Here is a 24,684-nt window from a genome sequence, read left to right on the forward strand (position 1 = left end):
AGCAAGCAGACAGGGCCCCAATTGCGGCTTGTTGCTGAATGTTCGTGTCACCAATAATGGGGCAAATTGGCAAGCGATGAGTTGCGTGCCATTTTGTCAGAATGTGAATCAAGCACACAGCATGTAACATAGTGTAAGTGGTCAAACACATTTTGTCTTACAACTTTTCTTAATTGTTGTTAATCTTCTCTCCTTTCTGCTCCTCCGATTGGCACGGGTTGGCTACATGCGGTGCGAAAGAAGTTCAACATACCGAAGTCAATTTACGCGAAACTGAATGTTAATTCCTAAATGTATATGTATATGAGTCGCATCCTTTTTTGTATATGTACGAATAAAAACAACATTTGTCATTTAACACTGCCTTGCAACAGATACCTGAATAATATTCTAACATTTTTGGCAATGGTTCTTCCTTCTGTAATATGTACCGTAATATACCTATATGTATTGCCTGCCGCTCTCTTTGATTTTTCTTGATATATATGAAACACTCAAAACAAACATGATGTTACGTTTGTGCACCGCTTCAACAGACATCAACGAATGCCTAGCGAATCCCTGCGCAGCTCCAGCGTCGTGCATCAACACCGCAGGTGGCTTCCAGTGCAACTGCCCCCTAGATTACCAGCTCAATGGAAACATTTGTGAAGGTCAGTAGCAAGCACTAACCCACTCAAGCTACAACAAAAGTTACATTTCACATTGATCTCTTAGAACTATTTTTCGGTTCATTGTATTTTGTACGTGTAATTTGCACGTCACTGCTTTTACTTCGTTTACCTATTCTCCATTTGGCAAGATTTTTCTTGTTTTTTAAAGTTGTGTTTTCATTGGCAGGTCCGTATTGTCCTGTCAATGGAGTGTGCAATTATCCCAATGGCTACATCGCTTACCTCAACTACAGCAACAACGCGGACGCGCACTGGAACTTCAACTACAGCGCGAGCAGCGGCATCAGTGGTAGGCGGTTCGCATCTATACACTGGTCACCGTGTATGCACACTAGGACCAAATGTGAGCTGACGTGCATAGCGATCGCTGTCGTGGTGGAGTTGACCATATTTTTCTGGGATAATCCCTTTGGACTCCACTACAAGCTGTGTCTTTTTGTGTCATGCATAAGGTGCTCCATTCGTGAACTAATGCAATGAAAATCAGGTTAATTCACAAGAATAGCATGTTCTTTTCTGCCATAACAGAGGAAGAATGTATATAACGTGACATATTGTGCAGCCTGGCCCAACTTTATTTATGCCCATGTTTTTGTTCTCCCCTATGGGCAGGTTACTAATATGCTTGAGTTTATTTTTACGGCTCATTTTGCCACTTGATTATTCACAGCAATGAGTTCACACCCACGTTGATTTCTTCTTCCGTCCGCGGGGAAAACACAGGTGTGACGCTGACTGTGGAAAAGTTCTGCACCCAGAAAAACCAGGACTATCTGGATTTGGGCCTCGGAAGCAACTACCTTGATCAGACCACGATCAAACAGTCGCTTTCAGGCAACAAGACGGCAGGCGAGACAATCTCGCTGCCGTTTATCCCCGGCACGCCGGCCTACATGCACTTCACGTCCGACCGCGACATCAACTGCACAGGCTTCAAGTTTCGCTTCACAACAGGCAAGCTTTCTTTTGAAGATGATTGTAAAATTCGTACGTAAAGCAACATAGTGCATGAATGCATTTTTTCTTGTAGAAGAGTTTGCAACGTGCGCTGTTTTGAACAAATCATTGCTCCTTGACAGCCGCGTATTCCAGGTAAAATGTTTGTAAAATTGGAAGCTAGCACGCATATGAATGCAAGCCGTGAAGTCGCTTACATTATTTTAGGTGTAACAGTACCACAGCAGTTCCAGAATTGCGCTATGAACCTAGCAAACCTGAGTTTGATTCCCGACCTCGAGTAACATCGGTAGCGAGTGATGTGTGAACCTGTCCTGGGCTCCCCTTCACCAAACCCACAAAGACCAACGTGGTGAAGTATTGTAGAAAAAAAATCCCCGTGACTAAAAGGCACGGATCGACCTTCATCCAGTGGTGGATTAACAAAGGTCTGCAAATTATCATTATTTTATTATAAATGTGATATATTTCAGGGTTTACAGTAGCTAATAGAGAATCTTCATTGGCTAATGAAAGATAATACATAAGAATAGGGTAAAACCTATTCTTATATTTTGATACTGGCAAGGGAGGTCCCAAAGACAATGCAGCCGGTATATATTTTAAATGTGTCAAAGAAATTAAACTTTTCATCTTCATGCGCACATGTATTGCAGCGGTCAACCAGTGCACAGTACCTGGCCAGAAACTCTGCAGTGAAAATGCGGTGTGCATCAGCACGCTGGGGACATCGGCCTACACGTGCCAGTGCAAGGCTGGCTACGCAGGAAATGGCACCGTCTGCACGGGTATGCGGTCCAGCTGCCGTGAAGGCACTGACATCACTACAGTCACTTCAGTCACTCGCTCTTATCCGTAGCAATTCGAGGGAGCTACTATTTATGGCTCCCAATATCCACATTTTATGATGATACTTTTTAATGGCGTCGTTTATGCAAATTGTATATCACAATCGCCGAGAAACCAAAGACAAGGCAGCCAGGTGGTGAGCCGGTGCCAATAATTGACCAAGCTCTGCCATCCGCTAAATATAAAGGTGTTTCAGCCCATTGGGTATCAGGCCCATGTAGCATCACCTAGTGCTGCACAGGGGCAGCTGTCATTGGGGGTCCACTAGGTTACAAAAAGAGAAATCACAGGTGGGCATATAAGGTGCTTTGAAATGCTGGGTCATTTAAGTTCCCAATAAATACGAATCGTAATCGGGTAAATTACTGCCGAGTGTTTTGGCAGCAGGATTTAAATGTTAGATCGAGATAATGTGTGTAAACCCCTTATCTGCAAGCCAATAACGTCCATGTTGGAGGTAGTACAGCAAATATAATTTGCAGGCTGTCTGTACGTGGACATTTACTGGGCTTACTCTGAGCACACTACATTTGCGTTCATTGCTAAAACGCTTGGAAATGATTTTGACAAACTTTCCAGAGCAGGAGCCCCCTGATACGAGTCTCTAAGGCCCAGTGAGGCCAACCTGTGAAAGTTAAATTGTTAAAGGTGCAGCCCTGCAATTCCTTGCTCACGCCACGAGAGGGAGCGCTCTGCTTCAGCAGACACTGAGCATGGACACTTTGTTCGTACATGTCAATCTGTGAGGCCAATGCAGGCCGAGTCTGTATAAAAATTAACCCGTAAAAACAAAGTTTTTCACTATAAATCCTTTATATGCGTGGCATCGGTTTTATTTTATTATTCATTTCTGTTTTTCTTGAGTAAGAGTTTAATTTTTATCACATTGGTATTTTAAATTAAATATGAAAAAAAAAAATCCTAAAAAGTGGAAAAGTTTGGAAAAAAATTTCACGAAAATAAATTGTCACGCACAACGAGTCTGTGTGCAAAATGTCAGCTCGATTGGATCACTAATATAAAGGATTTAAATAAAAAACGACCGAAAGATTTGCACGGTCGTAAGCGCGCAAGCAAGCAAGTGAACTTAATATAAAGGATTTAAATAGTCACAGAGTGTGGGCCCATACAGAGTGCGCGTGTGTCCCCTTGCCCCTATTTGAATTTCCTCAGACGTGGATGAGTGCCTGACTCTGAACAGGTGCGGAGCTAACCAGGTGTGCAGCAACAATGTCGGCTCCTACAGTTGCATCTGCATCGCAGGATTCAACACAGTTGGAGGCACCTGCCAGGGTAAATCCACCCACACACCAGAGATGAGGAAGGCAAAGAAGCTAACCAACCCCCACCTCCACCCCCCCTCCCCCACAAATATGAATCAAATTAATTTTCAGAATTTGGGAGTGTGATTAAAATTAAGAGTTTATAAATTGTTGTCTTGTTTTGTTTCTGTGTCAATTTGCTGGTTCCCCCACCCCTCCCCATATCCCATTTGTGCAGCTTTGTTTTCTGCATTATCTAGCCACATTCACCAGCCACGTGCCATGGGCATAATTTCCATGCATTTTAAGTCCCCTGCGACCACCATCACCCTTTGTTGCATGCATCGTGAGCATAGGGATCGATGATTTTCTTCCGCCATCGCTCACGTGTTGTTGTTGCGCTGCGGCGTTGGTGGCTGTGTGCAGACGTGGATGAATGCGTAAGAAAGCCTTGCCCAGTGAACACCGTATGCCTCAACACGTTCGGCAGCTACACCTGCCAGTGTGCCGCAGGCTACATCTACCTGAACAACACATGCACCGGTGAGGATACCAATACAACGGCGATTTGTAATTACTGCACATGGCATCGTAATTCAACTTTGTTTTTACAAGACGCTGCGGTATGCGTGCATAGCTTTCAAATTCGACGTGATAATACTGGCAATGGGAAGCGGTCAGCGAGACTACGCTGCTGACCTGGCCTCTGAATGTGCTTCTCTCTCTCGTTGCAGACCTCAACGAATGCAGCAGCGTGAACCTCTTCTCTTGCCCACCGAACTCGAAATGCGTGAATGCAATCGGCTCCTACAGCTGCCAGTGCACGCCTGGCTACCAGGACGTGAAGGGCGCGTGCCAAGGTGAATGCCTCCTCTGCACTATTCAAGCAGCAGCAGCTAGCGGCGGATATTAAGAGTGTGAATGTGTGAATAATGTCACTGACACTTGTCTATGCAATGAAACCACATCATCGGGCATTAATTGTGTTGATGGGTAATTTTACATCGGCTCAACACTTCTGTGAATGTTTCTCTTGACTGTGTTCTTGTCCTGTTTCACACGAAGGCAATAGTTGATGTGTCATTGGATGTACAACACACCCTAACCTGCATGTATACATCAAAATGTATCTGCTCATGGTGTCTCCTGAAAAAACACTGTTGAAGAAGGCCAGGGGAAGCTATCTCAACTATCCTTCCCTAGTTATTGCTCAGAAACTCTAGCTGTATTGAGGTGAAGAGATAGAGAGAGTGGGATTGGCTGAGATGGATAGAACTTGTGGCCATGAACCTGTCTTTGGGTAGAATGTGTGTTTGATGTCGGAGGCGTGCCCCTGCTGTTTGTATCCTGAGCTGCTCCTGTTACTGAATGCAATCGGTGACGACAGCAACAAACTTGCAATCACTTCTCGCCCATGCCCGTGTACCCCCCCCCCCCCCAAAACACAGATGTGGATGAGTGCCTTCGCGACAACGGGGGCTGCCAGCATATCTGCTTCAACAATGTGGGCAGCTACCGCTGCGGATGCCGCCCCGGTTACCTGAGCGTCGGGCTCAACGGCTACATGTGCCTCGGTGAGTGCCGGAGCTTCGCGCTCCCGTCTGCAAACGCGACACCTGCGGCACAAGCTGCGGTGTGAACGTAACCATTGCTGGGGCAAGCAGGCGCTTGCCCAGCCGCAGTTTTTGATGAATGTTTAGTTCATGGTTTCCACGGTAAGTTTGTTTACTTTTGTCCCCCACCCAGTTACTTAATGTTTTCTTTTTGGAGAAAATGTAAATGGAGTTGTTGTGTTTTCTCCGCCAAAAATTATCTGATTGTGGGTTTTTTAGGTTTTGATGTCAGGTGCTTTTTGAGATGCCGTGTAATTTAATCGCCTATAAATGAAAATCTGTTTATTTTTTATTTTTTGGATGAAAATAACCCTTTGAGTGGAACATACAATGCATTGATCACTGTAAGTAAGCACGTTTTTTGTGGTCATTGCCAAAAAACTCGGGGTTCCCTGGGTGATTTTCTGGGCGATGCTCATGATGGGCACATGTTGTCCATATTTCCACAGACATTGATGAGTGCCAGAACCCAACGCTGAACAACTGTAATCAGAACGCCATCTGTACCAACACACGTGGGTCCTTCAAGTGTGACTGCAAACCCTACTTCAAAGGGGATGGCATCACTTGCAATGGTATGTCACACGTGAAACGGAATCCACCACCACCATCCCTGCACACATGAAAACGTCGTTTCATCTTAATAAGTCTGATATACATGTCTCCCTAATCAAGAAAGGTGGATAAATTATTTTGCTCTGAATTGCAGTTGCAATTAATTGAAATACTTTGCCAAACTAAAAAGCCATGTCACGTTTACACTTTTGATTACCCGCGTTTATTAAAATATCTGAAATGTACGTCCAAAATGGTGAAATGGCCCAGCAGTTTTTTTCACGTGCTGTGTATCGCTCTTCCATCCTAGGCTGCTACTGCCCTTCCCAGGACCTTGCCACAAACAGTCTCGAAGTGCCTGCGAAGCATGCATGCCCCTGCTTTACGGGCTACATCACGAGCCCAAACTACCCTGGAAACTATTCCCTCAACAGCAACTCATACTGGTTCTTCGACAGTGCACAGTTCAACAATGACTCCGTTGCTTTCAATGGTGAGTGAGGCTTAAACAAACATTTTCAAAGCATTTTTTTCCCAATTATAGCGTTTGTGAAAGTGTGCTGCTAGCTTTTACTCTACACTGTGAATCTCGTGACCTGAGTTTGATTCCCAGCCACAGCTAAAACTATTGATATCTGAACCAGTTCTTGGGTCTCCCCCTCTTCACCACCCTGCATTGACCAGCCTGACAAAGCACGGTCAAACAACCCTAAAGACCAACACGACTACATTGGCGTGGAAACTTTTCACCTGGAAGGGAATTGACATTGGGCCGTACATTGTGATTGTAATTATTTTCGCATATGCCCACCACAGGACTGAGCTTCAAAATTTGGAACATGTCGTTGGAGAAGACGGACGACTACGTGGACTACGGCTGCGGCATGGATCCACCGCAGTTGCGCCAGGGCAGGCTCACGGGGGAGAAGATTGACCTCAGCTCCTTCGTCTTCTACTCCCTCAACTGCAGCAGCACCAGCACCTGGGTCCAGTTCCACTCGGACGCCAATGAGCCCCGCACCGGCTTCAACATCGAGTTTGAGTACAGTGAGTCGCTGCCCGCTCGAGCATGCCACATTCACGGCCGTAGGTTCCTCTTGGTGCCGTTGGTCAAGTTGATTTGCCTCACTGTGACATTGGCAGATGCAGATACCTGATGTACAAAAGGAAAAATTAGAAACTCTCCAATGTGCGACTGCGATTGTCCAGAACGGACCGTACAACATGCAACTATGCAAAATGCCCAACCCACAAGGTGATAGTTTGGCTTGACCATCTGAAAGTGAAATTGTAGTTGTTGCTCTGTATGTATGTCGAACTTATTTCACACCGTACGAAGTCAAACTTGCTAATTGCAGGTGCTCTGCATCGACATCAGCCATACGAAAGAAGGAGACTGACATTTCAATCTGCCTCTCTGTCTGTGCTATTTTCCCTCTCTCCCTCTCCAGTTATCAACCCCTGCAAAAACAGCTGCGACCCCAACGCCATCTGCGACATCAGCAACCCTCGGGCCCCACGCTGCGTCTGCCCCAGTGGATGGGTGGGCACTGGGAAAAAATGCTATGGTGGGTATTGCTACGATTATTTTCACAACCTTCATTTACCTGTGGTCAGCAAGTCAGTGCATGTAAAAGGAAGGGGCTCTGAAGCCTGAACACTGCCTCCGTGTTTGTTGTGCGCGTGACAGATGTGAACGAATGCCTAAACCCTTGCACCTGCCCCGCATCCACAACGTGCATGGACTTGGATGGTGGATTCAAATGCATCTGCCCTCCCGGTTACGTCTTCTCCAACAACGTGTGTGTGGGTAAGTGAACGCAAAACATCAAATATTTTCCAAGAAAGTGTGGCTTTCTGAGAGTAGATAGCTCAAGCGGAAAGAAACAGTCCATTGTGAAGCAAATGTTCTCGTCAGTCTGAGGAGAGCTGATATAGTGGGTTTTTTTCAAGCTACCAAAAGTGCACGGGTCATAGGCTACATACGGTGCCAAAGAAGTTCAAGATACATCCATATATGTTGACTACGTACGGTGCAAAATAAGTTCCACATCCATAACAAGGAGACTCCGCATTTGTCTGCGTCCTCATTAAGTAACATTTTCTCACGGGTTTATCCACAGAGGACACCTGCCCTTTCACGGAGATCCTGAACGAGAAGAACTACACGGTCACGTTCTGTAACCGATCGTCGGGCTTCTTGCGGTCCCCGCGATGGCCCGGCGAATACCGGCCTGAGGAGAACGTGGCCTGGTTTTTCAACCTCACCAACTACTCGGGTACGATGAGATCACGTCTTCGGCGACACTTGGACCGTTGTTGTTGTTGTTTCCTCCATCCATATTTGAGGACTCGGCCCAACACACTGACTGTTTAAACTTCTCCATTCTGTGTTCAACCACCACGCTGCAGGTCACAACAGGGTGCCACGGTGGCGAGGTGTTAAATACCTCGGCAGGTATACAGGAGGTCGTGGGTTCGATCCTGACCCTGACGTCTGTATATTTGGAGTTTGCATGTTCTCCCCGTGGTCGCGTGGATTTTTGCATGCACATTTAGAAACATGTGTTTCGAGTGTTTGGCTGCTATAAATGTCCATGTGATAAGCCACTTCGTTGAGCTATCATTTGTGGCCAGGTCGCTTCTGAAAAAGGGCTATATAGCTCAGTGCCTTAGTTTTTAATTATCTTTCTGCTTCTTTTCTAATGCTGCTCCACTTTAAAATTTCTGCCCATTACCTGTTCTATGAAGTTTTTTATACCCTTGCTTCATTCAAGAAACGAATTTACTCGTATCGATTGCACCTTCATAATTTATGCTTTTTGCTGGCCGCTTGGCTTGTTAGGCCTTTGGGCCTGTGCTCAGGAACTTTGGTTACAAAAAACACAAAGACACAATGAGGTGGCAATTCATGGCATTGGGCTTTTTTTTACCTTAATTGAGATGTTTGTCTCTTTCCCCCCAGGCATCTCCTACAAGTTTGTCAATTTCAGCACTGAGACTAAAGAAGACTTCTTTGACATTTTCAAGACGACACAAATTAACCTCAATGACCAGGTCCTGCAGATTTCTGGAAAGACAGGTAAGGTTGCAACAGCAGTAGCCGTGTCATGATTAACAATTTGTGCTAAACCAAATATAATCATCGCCTAAAAGTGTAATTATTCTGCTTATCCACAACATGACCGACCACATGAATTACATCTGTAACTGCAGTGTAAAATGTAACAACCAACAGGGCCACAAGCGATGATATCTCCATTGTAATTTTTGTGCATTTAGTCAGGGTGAGATCATAGAATGTTGTACTCTGGAGAACACATGAAGTTGTTTCAGATGTGATCAGTCCATCATCGTTACTAATGAAGCACTATGTATCAGCCTTGTGCTACCGAGCCGCGTCTGTCGCAGCTGTGTGTATTCATGGTCGTTTCACTGCCTCGCAGGATCCCTGCAAGAAACGTACAAGCAAACCGTCTCGGACAACATTCCGGACAACTTCACTCTCACTAAAGCCAACGTCAGCGACTTAATTTGCAACAGATTCATATCCGACCGTCAGAACAATGGATACGTCAAGGTTCAGTTCATGAAAGGTAGAGAAGGGTGGCTCACCTACATCATAAGCTATGAATGCATTCATCATCATCATCAATACATGTAAAACCTGCTCACAACTTTGTCAAACTACTTTGCTAATCTCGCCGAGGAGATCATAAACTATCACAGCGGCTTTTGGCTAGCCATCGCGCACTTTCAGATCCACTTCTGCGACCGTCTGGAACGCTCTTCCTTCCGATGTTAAGAAGCCGGTGGAGCTATGCACTTTTAAATATAGATTGAAAACTAATTTCTTTAGAACTGTTCTTTGTGTTTAGTATGTTACCCTTCCCCTACACCTTCGATTATCGCGGCTGGCTACGTACGGTGCAAAATAAGTTCTACATTCATACATACATTAACATTGGTCGACGCATGCTTACGACATGACTGGGCAATTAATCTGCATTGTTTCCATCTCTCCAGTCGGGAACAACTGTGCAAGCAACCCCTGCCAGCACAACGCGAAGTGCACAGAGAACGACAATGGCTTCAGCTGCTCCTGTGTGACCGGCTACACGGGCACCTACTGTGAAGAAGGTGACGCATCTCACCGCACGCTCACTTGAACCCAGCGCTCTAGACGTGCCATGTAACCAGGAGATTTATGCATTAAAAATGTTTTTATTACATACCATATTTTTTTTTTACGAAATACAACTCTGTGAAACTCGAAATTCCATATTCACAGCAACAACAATAGTCCACCATCTTCATAAACTTAATTAGAGATTAATGACCAATACATTTAAGTAAGGTTTTTAGTTTCTTGTTGTATTAACAATCCCATTTTGTCAACATTGGAGAATATATTACTCAAAGACCCAAAAACCTTACCTTGCAGCATTGTTTGAACCTCAATAACATCGCACAACCTCCAAACTGCAAGGACATCGATCTCCATGGAGCCATTCATTCATTAACTTGTTTTGCCTCGCCACTGCCGCTCCTGCTGTGTTCGCAGAGGTGACCCAGGTGTTGAGGTTGGAGTGCACCGTCAACTGCCGCTCGGTGACCGTCACGTGGGCCCTCAACTCGCGCGGGGCGCCCGTTCAGGGGCTCCTCTTCCGCCAGGGGCTCACGAGCGGCCAGACCGTGGTAACCAGTCACGTGCCCTACCAGCTGACGAGCCGCGTGGTGGACAACCTGGAGCCCTTCACGGAGTACGTCATCGACATTCTGCCCGTTGTCTACACGGGCCAGAGCAAAGGCAGCAGCTGCTTCGTGACCACCCTCTGCTACTCCGGTAAGGGGCATGACCACTCGAAAGGGCTCCATGTAACAAAGGCAAAGATTCCATGTTTTGCCACGACGGACTTTTGGGGCAAGTGCTGTTTGCGAGCACCTAATGAAGGCCGGAACGGCACACGACGGGGGTGGGTGGCCAGCACCACTCTCAGTCACCTTTGTCTTCCCAGTGGCGATGTTTACACTTCACACCAGGTACTCGCTTGAGTCAACTAGGACCCGTACTCCACGTAGTATAATAAGAGCAATTTCCTGGCCTTTGTCAATCCACTGCTGGATGAAGGCCTCCCCATGCCGCGTCGGTCATGTAGGGTTTGTTTGGCCACGCTTGTTCACGCATTGCACTGTGAACCCGGTGACCTGAGTTGGATTTCCGGCTATCATCAGTAGTGAGTGATATAAGGACCGGTCCTGGGGCACCCCTTCACCCACCTGCACTGACCAGCATGGCCAAGCGCATGCTTAAACACTCCCCCCACTCCTCCCAACCGTGACGGGACTGCACGAGAAGGCTTTCATCCATCAGTGGGTTGACAGAGAGGTGAAAAGGGCCGACTGGCACAGCCCTTGCGGGGACAATTTAAAGCTCGTGCCTCTGTTTCCCTTCCGTGTGCTCTCTGCGTCTCCAGACTGCCTAAAGTTTCAGACGGGGCTGCAGGCGGTGGCGCTCACCGCCTCCTCCGTGGAGCTGCAGTGGAGCCCCACTCAGGAGACACCAGCTGCATTCAAGGCCGTCTACTACACGGAGCCCTACAACTCGCTTGAAGTGAACAGCATGCCCGTCCAGCGAACATCCACCAAACTCCCGCTCACCAGTAAGCATGCTCGCCTTCGCTTTGTGCCTTGTCTTGCCACTTATCGGCCGTCCTTGGATTTTTCGTCCGTTGCTTTTCTGGGGGTTGTGATTCACACCGAGGTGTCGTGTTTCCAAGTACTGGAAAGAAAATGCCGAAGTGCATGTTTTTGTGCGTACAATGTTTTGTAAATTCTGACCTGTTTTCCGTTTTGCAGATTTGAAACCGGGTTCAAGTTACCGCGTCTGCTTCAGGCTGGTGACTTCCGACAATAGTTGCACGATAAACGACGGAATCTCGTTCATGACACGGCCAGGTACAGTACAACATCCCGGTACCTTAGGTCATGTTCAACTTCACTCTGACTTTCAGCGTTTTGGTACACAGTGAAAACACATCAGGGAGATATACAACAGAACTTGAAAAACACACATGGTAACCTTCAACGAAATGTTATGTTTTTTTTCAAATCCACCAACACGAAATAAAATCTGTAAATCACGAGAAAATCCAACGGAACAATGAGTGCTCAGCAGCAAAACGAAAAGTTTCAACAACACACAGAGAGGAGAACACATCGTCAGAAAACTGAAATCCACCTCACTCATCGAAACTCATGATGTTTCGTTGGTTTATTCCCCACCTAACAGACCCGGCATCTGCCATCGGCAACTTCTCCGCGGTGAGCATCAACCCGAATGGGGGGACCTTCTCGTGGGACTCCAACGCCCCGGCTCCTCTCAAAGTCACCGGATTCGACCTCGTCGGGAACTGCAGCACAGCCGCTGGCGACCAGGTCATCCGCACGGTGCATCTGTCGGCCAGCGATCGCAACGGCACGTTGACGAGTAAGTCACCCCGCTCACCCCCAAAGAGGGCTTCGCGAGCGCATCGGTCGCAGCGGTTGCTTTGATAGTTCGGGAACATCTGTGAAAAAGAGCTTTGGAGCAGATCGGATTCCTCCAGTATATATACTTATTCGGATTCTGATTCTGAACACAGCAGCCAGTTGCTGTTAGCTCACAGCTGCACACAATGCTCATTGCTCGGCATGCAATGGTGTATCAGTTCATCGATTGTTTGTGTGAAATTAATTTATTGAAGATATATTCCTGTTATTTGCTAATGTTACATTTAAGCTAATGGAGTGAGCTATATTGTGCGAACGAAACAAACGAAGACAAGAAACAATACAAACGGGATGGTAAAAATGAGATGTAAAATAATGTATATTTTTTATCGAATTGTGACCTTGTATTTTCATAATTCATAAAATTGCCCAGGGGGTGAACTGAGATGTGCCTACATACCACAACAGGTTGATATCCTCAAGTAATTGAGGCCGCTTTTCCCCGTGATGAGTGAGAAATTATGTTGCACAATGTGGCCATCTTACAAACCTGCCAGCGACAGCAGTAGATGGAGACAGCTTGCTGAAGCTTGCTGATGGATTAAAATATCTTCAACATGTGTTGAATGTGGTAACCCCCGATGGGAGTTCATTGTTCCAGATGTGTGCACTCACACAATGTTGTAAAAATCGTTCACATTCAAGCAAACTGTTGCACATAACAGGGCAAAGTGCATGCGATAACCCTGTTCACACCCATCTGTTAATCCCGTCTATTTGTTGTCTGCAGACTTCCCTTCGTTGTCCAACTGCAAGGCTGTGCTCATCGTGAACACAAGTAAAGATGGGTTGGCCTCAAGCCCACCCATTGATTTCACCACCAGCATCGGTAAGCAACCACGTTGGCGAGCGGTGCGGTCTCGTGCAACCAGAAGAGTACAACGGAAAGCAAGTGTGGATTGTGTAAAAGTTGTAAACGTTCAGTTTGGCAAAACAGCGTGGACGGATTTGTCGTATCGAGCCACGCTCTATGGCCCATGTCTTTCTCTCTGCAGGGGCGGCGAACGTGCGCGCAGTGTCGGTGAGCAACATCACCGAGACCTCGGCCATCGTGTCCTGGCAGTCATTGACTCCCAACGTTCCGGGAAAGTTCTCCACGGTGTACTACACGCAGATCGCCAACAACACGCCTGTCGGAATGCTGATGAGCACGCACACCAACGGGACGACAGTCGACCTCCTGGGCCTGAAACCCGGGGTGGTGTACAACGTCAGCATCGTCGAGTCCATCTATGAGACGCGCAGCAGCAACTCCACCCCCTACTCCTTCCGCACCGTGCCCGAGCCCGGTACAACAACCGCTCCCTACTCGCGTGGTGTCAGAAACGCTCGGCCGTTTTACTCCGAATGAAAATAATGCAATTTGTGCGCACGTTTGTGTGACTTTCTAAGGGTTTGTTGCTAAAGTATCAACGAATGAGTAATTGTTCATAAGTCAACACCGCTCATCTTGAAACTTCTTTACAAATTACATTTCTATCAGGGCCCATTGTTTTGTAGTGCAGTCTCCAAATAATATTCACTCAAGCTCTTACTATGAAGGTCCATTGCCCTGAAACATTGCCTAAATAGATGTAGTTTTGTTCCTCCTTTGAGCAGCATTGTTGAAGAATGTGTTGCGTTTTAGGCAACAAGATGGGTCTTCGGTTAATGACGCGACCTTCGATGTATGACATAATCTTCGGTGCAGAAACAGTGTCAAGATAGGTAACGAGATAGCTCCCGCCGTCACATGCTAAATTGCGTTCCTTCCCTCTCTCTACTGCCCGGCCCAGTGCTGCCGCTGCCCAGCGTTGTCGCCGTGAGCCGCCAGAGCCCCACGACGGCGCTCATCGCGTGGTCTCCGCCCATCGTGACGGATGGCGTCGACCCCGTCTACTCGCTTCACTACACCAACCTCAACTCGAGCGACCTGCCCGAGACGGTGGTGCCCCTCAACGGGACGGTTGGCGAAGTCCTGCTCAGTGGTCTCACGCCCGGCAACACCTACTCGGCTTATCTGCAGTGCCAGAAGGCACTGGGCCCACAGAAGAACACCGGCCCCATGTACTTTACCACTCAACGTAGGTTTATATTTTATTTGTCATCTACATCTTCATAAACAATTTGTATGGCCACGATTTGTGCAAATGTATTCATTTCATGATGGAATGTTACAAATAAAGTTATACTCTGGGATTATACTGGGTTTAAACAATATCGCGTCTCGTCTGGCACAGTGTTGGAAAAGTAGGCCGACACATTTTTGTTGAGGGGCTCGCTCCAGCTAATATTTGTGTTTGCTCTTCCACCAGTAATGGCATGAGAAAGCAATTGCACGACCGCGCCTTTACCAGCATTTATACAGATTGAAGCCACGCGGGTTGCAAAAGTGTGTGTGTGTGCGCACGCGTGTCCTTCGTGCAGCCGCACAGAAGGTGTCCGACGTGCAGGTGTCGAACGTGACGATGTACGCGGCGAACCTGCTGTGGGCGGCACCGGCGAACAACAGCTTGGACCCCGTGGTGTTCTACAACGTGAGCGTGTTTCCCGAGGGTTCCAGCACCCCCATCGCGGCCGTCATCCTCCCCGACAACAGCACCTCCCTGCCTCTCGTCGGTGAGGTGGACGCAAATGAACGCAAATGGGCAAAGGCACTCCGCTAGCAAGAGCCACAAAAATAAAAATAAAGTAGTGTAACGAAGCTGTAACGTGGGCGGTAGAACGGGGGCTGTCTTCAGTGCCTAGGAAGTAACGGCTTAATTCTGGCATGGAAAATTGTGTTTCACGAGCGGGGTGTTGTATTTGACTTTCATGTTACGTCTTGGCTCCTCGAGATGTACTGCTTGGGAGGAGCGGTATAAATAGCAAACGACGATGGTGGCCATTCATGTTTTACGGATTGTTTTTATGATTTACCAATGCAGATTGTTCAGGTAGACCCAGTCGATAAACGCCTGTGTGTGTATGTATTCGAGCTTGTCTCTTGAACACAGAGTCGGTTGCTCGTTAGAGCATGGATGTACAACGGTGCGTGCAGGATATAACACAACTAATTTTATTTTGTTTTTAAACAGGTCTGGTGCCATCCACCAATTACATTGCTTACGTCACAGCAGTGACAAAAGCCGGCTACGTGTATTCAAGCGACCCAATGCCTTTTACAACGGACAGCGGTGAGTCATGCTACGTAGCCATGCCATGAGGACAGTGCTGCATTATCCATCGTTGTGCTGTACTATCTATGATGAGGTCCTCGTACAGCAGTGGATCGACAACACGAGAGTTGTATTAACTCGTATATCTAAAATGTACGCATCAAATATCATTGGCTTTGACAATGCTTGCGATTTAACATCCCATGAGGGAGTTTCTATTAGGGTGAGCAATGAAGATGAACAGCATACGGTGCAATAGGTGTTGAGGATCATGAGCATAATGCGTGACGAAGAATACAAAATTATCAAATTAGGCAATGAATTATTTTAATATCGCAGTGTCTAGAGGCGTACAACAATGGATAAACCAGTGTGTCAAAAGCATTGATATGTAGCCGCTTGTCCATTCGGAACATGAGTGCATGTAACAATCCACCTCTTAGATATCCGGTTAAATTCCATCATTCGGGATCACGCTTTGATTCACAATCCTAAATGTAACAGCGCATAATTTGCACAATATGCATACATCGTGAAAAAATCAATTCTCACGCGCACGATTTTATTTACGTGTCATGAGTGAAAGAATTTATATTGAATTGATTTAGTGATGCATTGTCACATGTCTAATAAAACCTACCAGTTTCTGAATGAACAAGATTGTCTCCTACATGTAAAGGTTATTCATTCAGCACTGCAATGGCTCCAAATTAATCGTTGTTTCTGCTCCACTTTGTTTTTTTTTGCAGAAATTCAACTGGTGCAAGAGACAAGCTCGCCGACGAATGCGTTCATCGACTGGGACTACAAGAACCAGGCCGATAACATCACGTCCTGGCAGGTGCAGGTTATCGATGACCTCACCAAGCAGACGACTAATTTCACACGGTCATCCTCCGATCTCAACCTTCAGGACCTGCTGCCCGGCACCAACTACACAATTATCGTCACCCCCATCACCGCCGCGGGCCCGAAACCCTCGCGCACGCTGCATTTGACAACCCAGCCCGGTCAGTTCCGCTCCTGTCGCTCACATAAAAGCGCACGTCAAACCTTGGCGGCCATGAGAAATGTATACTTGACTTAAAGCTTTCGTGACTGCAGGAATTCATATTATTTGGGTCTTTCGGTAAAGTCACGTAGGTAGAACAATAAAATAATAGAAATAAAAATAAAGTGAATAAAAAATAATAAAAATATTATGACGTTTCGATCGCAACACAAGCAATCGTTATCAGGAGATGCAATCTTCCCCCTTTTGATGACGATTGCTTGTGTTGCGATCGAAACGTCGTGATATTTTTTTTATATTTGTTATATATTTTTTTCACTTTATTTTAATTTTTATTATTTTATTGTTCTATCTACGTGACCTTACCGAAAGACCCAAAGAATATAAATGTATACTTGATTTAAAAATGTTGTTGCTGGTGTTACATTGTTGTGTACGTATGTATTTCATTGCAGATCCTCTGAATCTGCCATCCAGAATAAGGAACTTGAATAAAATTGAGAGTGAAATTGATGCAATCTTCCTTGCTTGGGACAAGCCTGAAAGGAGTGGAAATAACTTGACTTACAAGGTAGATCCTCCTGCACCCGCCAAATCTGCCAGGGCTGACTCCTTACCTTCAGCTGAAGTGGTCACCACTTGGGTTTTCTGACGGCACTAGGATTCCATGAATAATGCGCAAAACTCGGTTAATTGTATAAGGCAATCTATCACCGTTTCTTTTTATGTTCGTGCTTGGTCATAAAAATCGGGAAAACATTATGAGCAGCTAGGGACTCCATAAATATGTCCTGCCCCTGCACTTGTTATACCAGTGCCTCCGTATAAAACAATTGCACCCCCTTATAGAGAAAGTAATTTTTTTAAATCAATATCATTGAGAGATTAGTAAAGTTTTTTTCCCCTCATGAAGTCCTGTGTTCGCTTGATGACATTGATGTTTTGTTGTTTTCTCTGACATGATTAGTCTGTTATTTTTTCAAACGTGACAGAAATATTATTATTCTAAATATATAATTAACCAAATCTACTCGCTTGATCGAGTAAATGTGTAATTGCTGTGAGCTTTTGTCTTAATTTTACAAATTGTACATACTCCTGGTAAGTCGAAATCATTTTTAAGAGAACGCCGTTAGGTATAAATTGTGCTCCTCGAATGTCACAACGATGTTCAAGGGCCAAATGATAATTTAGCTGCTACTTGTCGGTCAAGATTCTGGAGGGACAGAGCTGCTCCTGCTACAACCTCTGGTCCTCCAAGCAACCCTTAAGGTTGAGAAGCAAAATTACAATGCCACATGTGTTGCGTTTCTATCCTAAAGGTCCGAGTGGAATCGTTCAGTGACGTTCGGGAGAGCGTGACCGCGAGCAACTTCATCACGCTCTCGGGCCTGCTCGACGGCGTGGCTTACAACATCAGCGTAGTTCCGGTGGACGACAATGGGACAGGGTTCCCGAATACATTCTCCTACAGCAAGCCCGCGAAGAACAAGAGTGACGTCCTGGACGGTCAGTGCTCAAACGGACAGAGCACCCCCCCCCCCCCCTGCACACTCCACGGCTCATTCGAGCCCGAATATTAAAATTGGCAGAGTTTAATTGGCGGTTCTCTATGATGGACGTGCAAAGATGCACTGATCGATTCGGTGCCTAAAATGGGTTTTTGCTCTCACGATACAAACGTGGAATCGATATGTGTGTGGTAAAAGTAGAAGGTAGAGCGAAGCTTTTGGGTGCTCATCCGACTGCCGGTGGAATGGCCTCCACTAGAGGGAACAACGGAGAGCCACTCTCCACTCGAAAACTCTTAACTCCTTCCTGTATAATACAATGGGAAACAACTGTACCATTGAGTGGGTGCAGTAGCTAATACATTTACGACCAAGGGTACTTATCATAAGAGTCTCGATCTTGCATTTAAACACATGCCTAATGATTCTGTGGTGTTGTCAGTTGTGATGTGGATATCAAAAACCCCAGTTTACTATTTTACAAGAATATACCATTATGTTTCCATAACATAACCCAAGAGGGTAGATTATTTGTGCAGTAAATAGTCCACTGCTATAAAGACCATTACCTGAATTAAATCCTAAACACAGCTAATATGTGTGGCGACCGCTATCCTCTACACCGGTCCTGGCCTCACTCCCCACCACCCACCTCATTCACCAACCTGAACTGACCAGCATGGTGAAGTATGATCAAACAACTCCCCACGACCCACACAGCATGGGCAGACCTTCCTCCGGCAACAGGATTGACAAGGGGCTGTAATTTGATTGACGCTGCCCAATTGTCACAAATTTGGTCCAGAAGAAAAAAAAACTCCACAAATGACAGAAATTGCCTTTGTCGACGACAGCTTCGGGGTCAGAGCTGCGGTTGGAGCCCGTTGTCCTCAGCAACGTGGTGGCGGCCGTGCGTCAGCATTCCATCATCATGCAGCTGCCGCGCTGTGATTACTTCAAGAACATCACGCTCGTGGCCAATAAGAAGCTGGAGGACGCCTTCGTCGTCGTGATAATCGCCGAGAGCGCAAGTGAGTGTTTGTCCGCTGGTGTGGGGGAAAATTCACGGTCGCAGCCACCTGAAGCTGATGCGTGACCCAGTGCCGTGGTCGCCGAATCTGTTTGGGGAATTTGTTGCGAGCAGCTGGGCTGGATGCAGCTAAAACAAGGTCTTATACATCAAGGTACATTGTTATTCATTCGGAAATTATAAATGATGCTGTCAACATAACACTAAACTGCACTTTATAATAAAAAAAAGAGACTTTGAAATACCAAATTTCAAATAATAATTCCATAAATATTTTTTTCAAAATTATGTTAAATAAACTAAGCCTCATCTGAATCTCGAGATTATATTTCGGGAGAGTCCTGTTTCTGATAGCACCACTAATTTTCTATGACGTTAGTATTATTGTTCGCAGCTTTAGTGGATACATGATTTAATTTCATCCAGGTATCTACACTCGGCAAACCGCAGTTAGAACCGTTCGCTATGAACTCTGACCACTTATTCACATCTACTCCAGACTACCGGTGACTGGGAAAATATTCAGTGAGAAATGAACTGATCGTTTGTTTTTTCGCCTGTTCGTCCCACACAGAGGCGAGCGAGAGTTACAAGCCTCCTTCAGACTGGATCAACCAGACGTACTTCGAAACGGACAAGGGCAGCTTGCGTCCGTACGTGGCCGCCAATCTGACCCTGAACGATTGCCGTGGCACCAACGCCCGGCGAAAGCGGGAAGCCATCGTGGACATAGCCGGCATCGACGCCTTCCGCGTCGGAACGGAAGAAGCGTGTCCAACCAACACCTTCTGCAATGGGCAACTGCGCGACAACATCAACTACAGGTGCATGCCAGGGTCAACCGTCACTGTGCCCGTCAACAGCGTGATGAAATGGGTTTCCTTTTACAATGTCAGCAGCGCACTTGTACCGCGTGATCAAGCGGTCGATTGTTTCTGGATAGGTTTGCCGTGTGTAATCTTAAATGCCTCTCCCTTTTTCTGTGATTTCAGCACCCAATATGTCCTCATGAATCTAAATGAGCCAATATCCCAGAGCAACTGGTCTGCACCCATACACACCCGAGCAGGTAACAACCCCTTGAAAATTCTGGCCTCTATAGTATATTTGACGTATATAATTTCACACATATATATAAAACACACTAAGAAATAGCCAGTTAAAATTCAAATTGTATCAAATAAAATAGTTTTTAAAAAAATGTGCCATAAATTATTATAATGTTTAACGCCATTTGGTTTTCTTTTCTTTGTTTTAAATGACTACTCCTTTGTTGAGGAAAGTCAACAGTGGTTGTCTTATGGCCAGAATGGCCCCGCCATAGAAATGTGGCATTTCCACTACTGGCGCAGGTCTGTAAAGAGTAAATGAGCACTGCCTAAATGCTCGTTTTCAGCACGAAATCACTTTTGACGTTATTTTCTACTTGTTGTTAAGCGTCCGAGTACGATGCCATCGACACGAACTTCATGCCGCACTCGGGCGGCATGATCGCCCTCACCACGATCCTCGCGATCCTCCTCGCCTTGCTGCTGCTCGCCTTGCTGCTGGTCTGCTGCTTCTGCAATCGGTGAGCAGCTACGCACCATCTCACACCTCGACACGACTACTTATTTACTTATTTCTTAGGTTTTTTCGGTAAAGTCACTTGATACAGCTATCGTGCTGTGACGGTTCCACCTGAAGACGGAAGCTTGTGTTGCCTCCGAAACGTCGTGATTTTTCTTTTCTTTTTATTTTACTTTTATTAATTTTAATTTTTTACCTACGTGACTTTACCGAAAAACCCTAAGAATACGAATCCTTGCAGTCACGAAAGCTTAAAATCTAGAAATACTTATTTACTTACTTGTAACCATCTGGAGAGGTTGCGGTGGCGAGATGTTAGATCCCACGCCTGGTATGCAGGAGTTCATGGGTTTGATCCAAGGTTATGCCCTCCACATTTAGAAACATGCGTTGTGATTATTTGGCTGCTACTTGAACATCCCACATGACAATATAAGCCACTTCGATGAGTTTTCATGTGTGGCAAATAGCTCCGTTGGCTTTACCTGGTAAATAAAATCGTTTAGTTTTTTTGTTTAATTTCGTGCATGAATTATTAAAAGTTAAAGCAAATAACTTGACTCAAACGAACACTAGAATGTGAGCATTTTTCATTCTTTCACAGCAGTTTTTTTTACATATATTAGCAGTCCACTGCCGTGGACATGATATATGAGAGGGTTATATTGCCCACTTCGCCATGCGTATGGGTGGTGGTGGCCGGAAATCATACACGTATGGTGACCTTTGAATTCTCAGCGCCGATTTTGGCACAACGCACCAGGTGCTTAAATTTAGGCAACGCCAGCATGGGGAAGGCCCTCGTGTACAGCAGCAAGTGCCTGATGTGCCACTACATCCACAGCAGACTAAGCGCATACCACACTTAAAAGCATAACACACACAAACGCACACAAACGCACACATCCACACATCTCTGTGACAATGGTGTGCTCTGACGGGTTTGGCCACGGTGTTGGACTTATCTTCTCCGAAGCTCTTGTCGCGCACTACTTGCGGGCATCTTTCAGGCGTTGAAGTGAGGGTGCCGCAGTCGATGAAGATGCCCGTACGTGGTGCGTCGAGTGAGCATGAAAGAAGAAAAGCTCAAAGCGCAGCCAATCTAGGAGTCCACACTATGGTTACGAGTGGCAGAAAAAAACCTACGTAGGCTAAATCTCTTCGCTACTTTAGATTTCATAGAAGAAGAAAACCACTCCAGCCGCAGCTGCGAGTCTTTCCAGAGTTGAGTGCAGGATTGTGCGTGAGCAGCCAGCCTATGTTACCTCTGCAGGCGCCGGGAGAAGACCCTGCCCTCTCTGAAGACCTATAACCCGCACTTCGGCAGCAAGGTGAGCCACGGGAGCACCCTGTACCACGAGGGGCCCGTCCCAGCGCAAGTCAACGAGCTGCACCCCCAGGACCTGAGCAAACCAGTCGCCGGCGATCCCAACAGGGCGTTCATGTGAGTCCCATGCAAAGCTTCGCTCTACACTCTGTTGTGGCTTCATCATGTGTGTAAATCTGACCACATCTAACGATGCTGTACAGCTATTAGGTTTTAGTATAAAGTTGATTTATGTAGGCTTTGGTAGTGCTCGGGTCAGTTACTGATGAGTAAATCAGAATAAGGAATCCGATGAGCTATGAAGCTCTTTTTCAAATGCTCTGATAACAACTATGTAAAGCCAATGCCTTGTGCGGCTGCCTTCTCGTATTCCTCTCCCATACCTACTATCAAAGAGGAGAGGGCTGAGAGAGAGAGCAGAAGAGCAGTAGCACCCTCCCTTTCACTGAAGGTAGCCTGAGGGGTTTGACGAAGGCCCTTGTTGTTGGAGCAGAGGACATATGAAAGGGAGTAGAGATGAGAGGGTACAAATAGACAGTGGTCAGTCCTTGGAGACAATGGTGAAGGCAGTTGGCGGGGGGTGGTTGTGTATTTTGACCTGTGCCAATGCGAGACCATCAAACAATGGTCTGCGGAGTGACTCTGGTAAATGGCAATTGCTGCTCGCTGCTTTGTTTAATATTCTTCACGACACTTTTGCTCGGCAGGTTCAACCGTATCATCACTGATGGCACCAACCGTCTGGAGGGGGCGTACGGAGGAGACAAGTCGGCCCTAATGGGGGGAGAGTTGTGAGTACAGCACCAGGCAGCAATGAAAGCCACGTGTACCCCTCGGACACTGCATCCCACTCGTCATACTTCCAAGTTTACTATCGTGTGCATTAGATAATTTTATTTTTATAGCTGCACTCGCAATGTTTACAAATTATAATTGGACATTTTTCTTAGACTGTTGCAGTCTGAATAGCTATTAGATTATATTAAACATCTATTTTCATTTTTGAAAAATATATATATTTGGTAGATTGAGCATTAGTATAGTCACAAATAAGTATTTGTGATTTTGTTTTGTTTATTGTGAGTGGGCATGTAATGATGCATTGATTCATCGATTCAAACCAATTCTTGCACTCATGATACGTGCATTAAAATTGTGCATGTGGGAATAGGTAATACGATTTATGCATACAAAATGCTAATTATATATACACCTTTTTTTATTCATGCCAATGGTGTGAACATGCCTGCACAAGCGAGACACCAAACAAAAAACAATACAAGCCAGACATATCGTATTACAACTACAACATTTACAAAATCAATGCGTGCCTAATTGCGAGGTTTTCTCTGCCTTCGTTTCTCATGGGCAGCTTGCCGGGCGCACATACGCCGCCCAACACCATGAAGCCCCAAACCTACGTGGTCCAGCAGCCCCACGAAGTGCTTCCGTCAGCCCCCAACGTCACCAGCATGAAATCGAACGTGGTGAACCAGCAGCCCAAAGACGTCCAGCAGGGACCTGTTGGCGTCACCTACGTACTCGGCCAGCCTCAAGAGGAATCCCTCTACTCCATCGTGCAGCAGCGCCCCACCAGGACCGCTGAGCCGTGAGTTCACAGAGCACCCAGGACAAACTCTGCATCTCCATATCTTTCGTACAATACACAGAGAGCCCATCTTTATTACTCAGTGATCAGTTATCCTGTATTAATTCTAGATTTGAAGCTTTCGTGACTGCAAGGATTCATATTCATCATTTTTTTTCGGTAAAGTCACGTAGATAAAAAATTAAAATTAATAAAAGTAAAATAAAATAAAAATAATAATAATTGTATTTTTATTTTATTTTACTTTTATTAATTTTAATTTTAATTTTTTACCTACGTGACTTTACCGAAAAAACCTATAAATAGCATCCTGTATTGTTTTGTCATTTTACATTCGAGGCTGTGGTCTTGAATATAACATTCCTTTGACTTTTGAATGACGTTGAAGTGATTCCTATGGTGTTATAGCTTTAGAATTGTAACCTATTTATTTAACTGTAAACTTGCAGACACATATGTCGCTATACGCTTAAACATATAATGTAAAGGAATCTTGTATATTTGATGTGAAAGTCAAAATGCCATGCCAGATGGCTTCTCAACCCATTTTAAACAGAGGAATCCTTTACAGCTATTATAAAATGTCACAGATCCCAATTATAATGAGTGGTTCTGTGTGTAGTCCTAGCAGACAAACATGTACAAAATCCATCATTTCTTGAAGCGGGGAATCTTATGGATGCCACTGGACTTGCTTGACCTCTCCAAGTGGTGAACCCATTTTTTTTATCGTGTCCTTCATGGCATGAACTCCTCTATGTGCCATATGCAGGACTCTGCAAAATCAGCAGTCTTCTGAAGGCGATCTCCCTCCATACATCTCACCAGACTACCCAACCAAATAAGCCCTGGACCTGCTACAGCGACAGAGTGAGTCTCATTCACTCTATGTTTTGATGCATTCATTTAAAAATGCACATTTTTTTTATATCAAAATTAACTTGCAATTTGCATCAGAGTGATATTTGCTTAGGTTTTCGAAGGAGAGGCTGTATGGGCTATCCGATGTATTTCCTGGTTGTCTCGT

At 45.7% G+C, this 24,684-nt stretch overlaps 1 protein-coding gene across 1 annotated transcript in view; it reads left to right on the forward strand.

Moving 5' to 3' along the window:
- The window catches only part of LOC133350305 (uncharacterized), a 34,510-nt gene that overhangs the window by 7,648 nt on the left and 2,178 nt on the right, over nt 1-24,684 (forward strand). The window contains exons 11-47 of the mRNA XM_061564508.1: nt 537-653; nt 841-963; nt 1,398-1,628; nt 2,288-2,419; nt 3,654-3,773; nt 4,169-4,285; nt 4,477-4,602; nt 5,191-5,316; nt 5,805-5,930; nt 6,221-6,403; nt 6,727-6,957; nt 7,362-7,478; nt 7,601-7,720; nt 8,034-8,189; nt 8,876-8,992; nt 9,357-9,506; nt 9,937-10,050; nt 10,475-10,756; nt 11,388-11,573; nt 11,770-11,868; nt 12,203-12,400; nt 13,193-13,291; nt 13,458-13,751; nt 14,238-14,525; nt 14,869-15,060; nt 15,519-15,617; nt 16,349-16,609; nt 17,067-17,182; nt 17,934-18,120; nt 18,977-19,153; nt 19,727-19,976; nt 20,145-20,221; nt 20,590-20,722; nt 21,995-22,165; nt 22,756-22,839; nt 23,421-23,657; nt 24,430-24,527. Of these exons, the coding sequence (XP_061420492.1) occupies nt 537-653; nt 841-963; nt 1,398-1,628; nt 2,288-2,419; nt 3,654-3,773; nt 4,169-4,285; nt 4,477-4,602; nt 5,191-5,316; nt 5,805-5,930; nt 6,221-6,403; nt 6,727-6,957; nt 7,362-7,478; nt 7,601-7,720; nt 8,034-8,189; nt 8,876-8,992; nt 9,357-9,506; nt 9,937-10,050; nt 10,475-10,756; nt 11,388-11,573; nt 11,770-11,868; nt 12,203-12,400; nt 13,193-13,291; nt 13,458-13,751; nt 14,238-14,525; nt 14,869-15,060; nt 15,519-15,617; nt 16,349-16,609; nt 17,067-17,182; nt 17,934-18,120; nt 18,977-19,153; nt 19,727-19,976; nt 20,145-20,221; nt 20,590-20,722; nt 21,995-22,165; nt 22,756-22,839; nt 23,421-23,657; nt 24,430-24,502 (5,909 nt within the window). The 3' untranslated portion in view covers nt 24,503-24,527. The remainder of the gene's footprint in view (nt 1-536; nt 654-840; nt 964-1,397; nt 1,629-2,287; nt 2,420-3,653; nt 3,774-4,168; nt 4,286-4,476; nt 4,603-5,190; nt 5,317-5,804; nt 5,931-6,220; nt 6,404-6,726; nt 6,958-7,361; nt 7,479-7,600; nt 7,721-8,033; nt 8,190-8,875; nt 8,993-9,356; nt 9,507-9,936; nt 10,051-10,474; nt 10,757-11,387; nt 11,574-11,769; nt 11,869-12,202; nt 12,401-13,192; nt 13,292-13,457; nt 13,752-14,237; nt 14,526-14,868; nt 15,061-15,518; nt 15,618-16,348; nt 16,610-17,066; nt 17,183-17,933; nt 18,121-18,976; nt 19,154-19,726; nt 19,977-20,144; nt 20,222-20,589; nt 20,723-21,994; nt 22,166-22,755; nt 22,840-23,420; nt 23,658-24,429; nt 24,528-24,684) is intronic.

This window comes from Lethenteron reissneri, chromosome 33, assembly GCF_015708825.2.
Source record: "Lethenteron reissneri isolate LAM-NWPU_2019-01 chromosome 33, ASM1570882v1, whole genome shotgun sequence".
Lineage (NCBI taxonomy): Eukaryota > Metazoa > Chordata > Hyperoartia > Petromyzontiformes > Petromyzontidae > Lethenteron > Lethenteron reissneri.